Source organism: Macrotis lagotis, chromosome 2, assembly GCF_037893015.1.
Source record: "Macrotis lagotis isolate mMagLag1 chromosome 2, bilby.v1.9.chrom.fasta, whole genome shotgun sequence".
In the NCBI taxonomy this organism is placed as follows: domain Eukaryota; kingdom Metazoa; phylum Chordata; class Mammalia; order Peramelemorphia; family Peramelidae; genus Macrotis; species Macrotis lagotis.
The window spans coordinates 2,978,976-2,986,085 of record NC_133659.1 but is presented as its reverse complement, the minus strand read 5'-3'; the positions used below and the strand labels follow the sequence as shown (position 1 = coordinate 2,986,085).

General features: G+C 41.5%; 1 protein-coding gene across 4 annotated transcripts in view; it reads right to left on the bottom strand.

Moving 5' to 3' along the window:
* Positions 1–664: 664 nt before the first annotated feature.
* Positions 665–7,110, bottom strand: part of SLC44A5 (solute carrier family 44 member 5) — a 380,222-nt gene continuing 373,776 nt past the window's right edge. For all 4 annotated transcript variants that reach the window (XM_074221155.1, XM_074221159.1, XM_074221156.1 and 1 more), the window contains one exon: positions 665–2,532. In XM_074221155.1, coding sequence (XP_074077256.1) covers positions 2,429–2,532 — 104 coding nt within the window. In that variant the 3' untranslated portion in view covers positions 665–2,428. The remainder of the gene's footprint in view (positions 2,533–7,110) is intronic.

Here is a 7,110-nt window from a genome sequence, read left to right as displayed (position 1 = left end):
AAGCACCATTCTAAAGTGTCTGGTTGAACCCTCTCATTTTGCTGGTAGGAAATGAGGGCCCAAAGCAGCATCCGCAGGTGCCGCAGATGGCCTATGGCACAGAGGGAGGAAACCCCCAAACTTGGAGCCATCACAGACCAGAGTAGGAAGGGACCCAGATGGCACCTCCTTTTCTAGAAGATAACATACAGAGCTCACTCACCATCTGGCCAACATCCCCAAGCATCATTTTCACCAGGGGCAAGGCTTTCTCCTAAAGTTTCCCCTCTGGTCGTTTAAGCTCCAACAAAGAATCTCCCTCTCTCCCTCCTGGGGTTTACTGGCTCCTTTGGCTGGGGATGGAGCCTGCTTCTTTCTCCCCGCAGTGAGTGAAAAGACACTTTTCAGAAAGAGGCACAGGGTCTTCAGCTGTAGCACCTTGAAGAGAAATTTCCTGGTCTGGCCAGGAAGAGAGGGAACTAAGCCAGGCAGGCAGAGCTTTGCCTCATGGGGCTCAATTCAGAGAATTTCCATAATTCAAGCAGATCTTTGGCAATAGAGAAGCAATTGAATTTAGCACCTGTTAGCAAGAATAATCAGTGATAACTGGAAGTCAACTGTTGGTCATGTTTCACTACCTGGATCCCTACCTACCTGCCCCACCCCCCCCCACCCCTCTCCATTCCCCAGAGAGAATTCCTTCCTGGCTCCTCACTTCCCAGTTTCCTCTGGACACTCTCCTCAGCAGTAACCTGGTAATACCCCAGTCTCCACTGCTGTTCTCCCTCAAGGGAACTGTCTAGTGATTTCTACCCTTCTCTGTGGTGTAAAAGATTCTTAATGTCCCTAAATCTCAGTTCTTCCCTATTGTCATTCAATGCTGTGGTGATTGGGGATACCAGGTAGCCAAGATAGTCTTGGAATTAGTTTGTAAATTAACCAAAATACTTTGATTTTTCCATTCTCTTTATGGAAATAGGATCAAGCTCAAATTCAGATCAGCGAGGGACAGTTGCCACCTCTTGTCCCCTTGTTCCACAGGAGCCCTCCAAACTCCAGTTGCCTTTTTCATTTAAAAGAGCAAATTTTGGCATAACCAAACTGTAAACATAGGTATGAGAAAACAACCAGCTCTTTGTTATGATATGGTTTTTTGCTTTGTTTGACCAACATGCATAAGGTTCATCTGAATTAAGTATATCAGCCAAGAAGACCCCCATTGGTTATACCTCATCACACCCCATGTTTAAACTGGTGGCCCCATCACCACCTTTCATGTTCAGAAAATGAACATGGAACAGCCAGATAGATGATGAGATGTTAGCCACTATCCCTTAGGTCAGTAGGGAAGACTTCTATCCCAGATCCTAGAGGGAAAGGTGACTTCATTTCATGGGCTAACAAAGAGGGAGAAAGGAGTTAACACAGGACCAGAAGCATCCTTCCAGTGGGAGATAGAAGAAACATCTTAAATTTAAACTTGGGAAAGAAGGGGAAAAAGTAGGTTTCAACCTCAACTTAATGTGGAACGAAGGCACAGATGATACCCCAATGAAGAAATACAGAAGTGTGAATGAGAAGACAACTTTAGTCTTTTGAAAAAGTTCTGCGACCATCTTCTTCCAGGTGGAAACAAGAAGTCTGTGTTGGACACACACAGAAAGGATAATGAGACATGTACAGCAATGTCAGCTTCTCCCAAATGGAATGACACTGCAGGTCAATTGTCCTTATGGCCAAGACCGCCAGAAGCAGTTCTTCGGCCTTGCAAGGGCTCAGAGCACGTTTCGCTGGAAATGGTTCTCAGTAATCCTCATGGGGAGACCCGGATCACATTGACATGGACAGGGTTTTTGCAGACTTGAATATCTTACTGAAATGAACTTCCTAGGGAATCATGAACACCCAATTCCATCCCAATTTAAGGAGACTGGTTGGCCAGTTTGGATAGTATCACAGGGCCATTGGGTCACATTGGCACATTTTGTACCATATGCTGGTTTACTAGAAGTTGGTCTTTTTATGGCTAATTGGTTCTACATTTGTAGTGCTTTCAGAAATTGCCTGAATATCCTTTATGAATATACACCTATTAAATAGGGGAGGGAGGAGGGAGGGAAGGAGGGAGAGAGAGAGAGAGAGAGAGAGAGAGAGAGAGAGAGAGAGAGAGAGAGAGAGAGAGAGAGATTCTCAAAGATGTACTAAGGGGAAACAACCAACTAAGAAAAGTTGTTAAACCTTTAATGCCTGATGCCTTGGAGGGGTAGCAGCCTCAAAGGATGCCCCTTCTCTCTCTCTCTCTCTCTCCAGTGGCTGCTGTGCCCACATTCCCAACTCTTTGGAGTAGTCAGGTGCTCTCTGCCCCTCAATCCAAAGCAAGATTTCTATCTCTGAGTCGATGTCCTTGTTCAAGGTCTCCTTGCCATCAGTCAGTCCTGTTGGGGAGCAGTTACTTGCGTTTCTTTTGTTGCTCCTTGCCCAGAATCTTGAGCAGCTCAGGGCCCATGAAGTAAGGCTTTTCTATACTTCCATCATTTCTCTCCAGATCTTCACCTGGATGTGCAGCAGACAGCAACAGGCGATCATAAGGATGGTTTAAAAAAAACCCCAAGAATGAAACAAGGAAAAATGAAGAGAGACTTATGTTAGAAAGTTAAAGACAAGAGAGTTGGTCAAAGTTAGGTCACTGAGGCATTTTCTGTGCCTATTGACACATTTCCTAAGTCCTTCCCTTCTCCACAACAGTTGGGTTTCGGGAGGTGAGGGATGTAAGAATTCACCCACCTGAGGGGGCAAATTGGATAAAATCTGAAGTTAGGAAGACCAGAGTTCAAATGTAGCTTCAGACTCTTACAAGTTGTGTGCCTGGATAAGTCACTTACCTTCAGTTTGCCTCATTTTCTCAGCTTAATATGGTGGTAATAGTACCAACCTTGCAGGGGAACCCAATAAGACCTTATTTCTGAAACACATAATCTAAAGCACATAGATTTCTAAAGCACAATTTTTCTAAACCACACCATTATTATTAGCTATTATGATGGTGAGCTTTTTCGTTTGCTTACTTTTTTTGTTTTTTTTTTTGCCACATTTATGACTTCAGTGGCATAAATAATTCCTAGTGAGGAAATCACTTCTTGGAATTCAAAAGAGCTACTGCTTTGTTAGATGATTTGTCCAGGGTCATTATGTGTCTGAGGCAGGATTTGAACTCAGGTCTCCCTAACTCCATAGAGGTAGCCCTCTAACCTCTATGACAAACTACCTTCTAATAAGTTATTAATTGCTATAATGACAATTAGAATAGCTATTAAATTTTTGTTTGAAATTCCATTGTGATAATAATTATAATAGTTAATCAAATGACATTTTCAAGTCTGTAGATAACCTTCCTCTAATGCAAAGGACCCAAGCTATACTTGTTCTTTCTTAGGTCATTCAGTTGATTTTACTTTCTTTCCTTAGTATACCACTAGCCAACCTGGGCTCTGCCTGCCTGGCATTTGTCTACACTTCCTGGCCCATCCTTATCCTCCTAGCAGCAATGGGATTTTCCAAGATTCTGACTTCCTTGGGAGTAGGTGTGTGGCAAAGGGAGGGGAAACAGGAGGAAGTCTGGGAAGAGAGATGTAATAATATATGATAGTGACCCAATAGACCGAAGGATGGAAAGAAATGTCTTAAAATATATGGCATTTTGGAAAATGCTTATCTTTTTTTGGCAGAAAAGGAGATAAAAATAGTAATCTCATACAATCAAGACTTGGCCTGGAAGACAGCCTACAGGTAAGTCATCATTTCCAAGTCCAATGTTGCCTATAAGAACAGCTGGTGCAGGAAAGGGAAACAATCTCGTTTACCTTGTTCTTTATATTTCGAGACAAGAATCTCTAAAAGAAAACCATTCTTAGTACAAAGAGGAGATTAAAGCTGAAATTCTATCTGGATTTCTGTGGAGTTGGCATTTCATGAAGAAAGATGGCAGGAGGAAGAGGAGGTCAGGGTGAGGGAGGGAAAGGGTAATTCCCATTGCCCAAACTGAATTTTCCTTGCCAAACACAAATCTGTCAAAGCGGGTTCCAGAGGAGTAAGTCTTGAAACTCTGGCTGCTCATTTTGGAGAGAACTTACAAGGGGGCCTGGGATGAGCCCAAGGCATCTTCAAGCATCTGCCCCTCCGTTCCTGCCTCAGACTTGGAAGGAGGTAGTTATAGTTTGAGTCTTCTTCCTCCAGTCCCAGAGTTCTTTCCCCCTCAGACCATACCTTGCTCAGCCACTTGGCCCATTTTAATGTGTAGTCCTTGGGGAAAGATGCTCTGCTGTGATCTTTCTTTGGATTTTTAGAGCTTTAGGCCAGTGTCTACCCCAAAATGAATGCTTAGTGAATGACTGGTTTTCCTTGCTTACAGCTACACTCCCTTAATCAGCAAATGCTAGGATGCTAACTATAAACTGAGGCAAAATAACCAGTCCAATCTATATACAGAGCTATTCAAAGGAAGAATCAGTCACTGAACCTAGGATTTCTACATTCCTGGCTTCTCAACCCCAAGGTGGAGGGATAGACACATATAATGAAAAAGAAAGGGCAAGGCATTTCTTTACATATTTGCCATACATGTCAAAGATTCAACTCTATTCCTCCCTCCATTCAGCCTGGTCCAAACTCAGGGATTGCTCTGAAGCACGTAGTTCTAAAGAAGAAAAGATAAGTCTTTGAGTCCCTTTCTGATAAGTGAAGCAAAGGAAAAGGGAAAGAAAAAAGAGAAAGTTCTACTCAACTGAATGTAGAATTCTAGAGAACAGCAAGAAGAGAACAGATTTTCTTAAATGAGCAATGCAAAGAATTAGAAGAAAACATTTGAATGGGAAAGAGATCTTTTGAAGAAAATTAGAGATATTGGGAGAATGTTTTATGCAAAATGGACATAATTAAAGACCAGAATGGTAGGGATTTAGCAGAAGTAGAGATTAAGAAGAGGTGTCGAGAATACAAAAGAGAGCTATACCAAAAAGATCTTGACACCAGTAACCATGATGGTGTGGCTAATGTCCAGAGCCAAACATTCTGGAGAATGAAGTTAAGGAACTTAGGTAGTCTTGCTCAAAACAGGGTAAATGGAGGGGATAGAACTCCAGCTGAGCAACTTAGAATCTGAAAAGATGACGTTGTTAAAGTGCTACCCTCGATAGGCCAGCAACTTTGGAAAACTGAACAGTGGACTCTGGATCGAAAAAGACCAGTTTATATCCTAAATCTCCAAGCAAGTCAATGTCAAAGAATGTTCACATTTTGGAACCCTTGCACTCATTTCCCATACCGACAAGGTTCTACTTGAGATTCTGCCTTCCAGGTTCAGCAATATGTAAAGCACTAAGAATAGAAGAGCAGTCTGGGTGTTGAAAAGGCAGCAGAACTGGAGACCAGCGGCCAACATTCTCTGGAGTGAAAGCCCACTATCTAGATTCATGAGCTACATTGGGTTACGACAAAATGAGGCAAGTCCTCAAGGCCATGGGAGCACCAGATCCATCTTATCCTAAACAGCTTGGATGTGGGCCCAGAGGCAATATTTAGAACTGAACATGGAACAACTGATTAGTTTAGGATTACAAAAGGATTACAAAAAGATTGTCTACTGTGATTTTATTTAACTTCTATGCAGAGGGATTCATGTGAAATGCCAGGCTGGATGAATCATAGCTGAAGTTAAGGTCATCAGGAGAAATATCAGCAGTCTTGGATATGTAGATGATATGTCTCTGATGGCAGTAAATAAAGAGTAATTTAGAAGCCTCTTGAGGGTAACAGAGGAAAGTGAAAAAACTGGTTTAAAAGTTAACAAAAAAAACCCCTAAGATCTTGGCAATTTATCCCATCACTTCCTGGCAAAGAAAGGAAGAAGAAATGGAAGCAGAGTCAGATTTTATATTCTTGAACTCAAGGATCACTGCAGATGGTGAAGGCAGTCATGAAATTAAAAGCTCTGGCAAATCTGGACAGAGACAACACCTTGATGACAAAGGTCTGTACTGTCAAAGCTGTGGTTTTTCCAGTAGCTATATTTGGCTTTGAGAGTTGGATCCTAAGAAAAGCCTTACACTGTAGAATTGATGCTTTCAAATTGTGTTTTAGGAGAAGACTTTTGAGAGTCCTGAAACTGAAGCTTAAATACTTTGGTCACATACTGAGGAGATAGGATTGATTGGAAAAGACTGTGATCTTGGGAAAGATTGAAAACAAAAGGAAAAGAGGCTAGCAGAGGAGGACATAGGTAATGTCATGGAAACAATGAACGTCAGCTTGGTCAGAGGGAGTAGAGGATAAAAAGGCCTGACGTGTTACGTATGATCCATACAATCATAAAGAGACAAAACTGAACAATAAAAGATATATCAGCCCTGTCAAATACACATTTCCCTTGAAACTTAGCAAAGATCAGTTTAATTATCTGTAGAGTTAGTTGAGGTAATCAAACCATCTAATTGAGTGCCAAAGAATTATGGTTTCCTAATTTTCCTAAAAAACTTTATTTGACAAAGATGATCAAGCAGGAATTCCTTGAGGTCCTTAAATTCTGAGGTTAAAATCGGACACATTTATGCAGTTTGTGATTTTTACATCCCGTGAAAAATGAGACAATGGCAGAGTGAGGGAGAGTTGGTCTCAGAGTTAGGAGGACCTGGGTTCAAGTTCTGACCTCCATTCAACAACTCTGTGATCTTACCTTATTAATCTTTTAGAGTTTTAAGTAATAATCTAAGACTTTAAGTTGCAATCAGAAGGTAATGGGTGATCTGAATTGTCAGGCAGAGTTTCTTTAACTGGGAATTCCCTAATGAAATCCCAGGTTTAATCCCTGTTTTCTATCCCCAAGAGAAAGAAAACTAGGTATCTGATATTTTGTTTTAAAATCCATTTGCTTTAAACTCCTTCATTTTATTTTAAAATCAGTGACTAACCTGGGAAAGATTTAGGGCATGGGACAGAGCCAACGTCAATTCCCTACAAATCTTTTTTTTTTCTTTGGATCGAGTTATCTAAGAGAAAATCTAGATTTAGGAGACTTTGCAACCAGTGAGAACCTGACTCTCCAAAAGCAAATGTGGCTTGAAAACTGAAAGGGCAAGT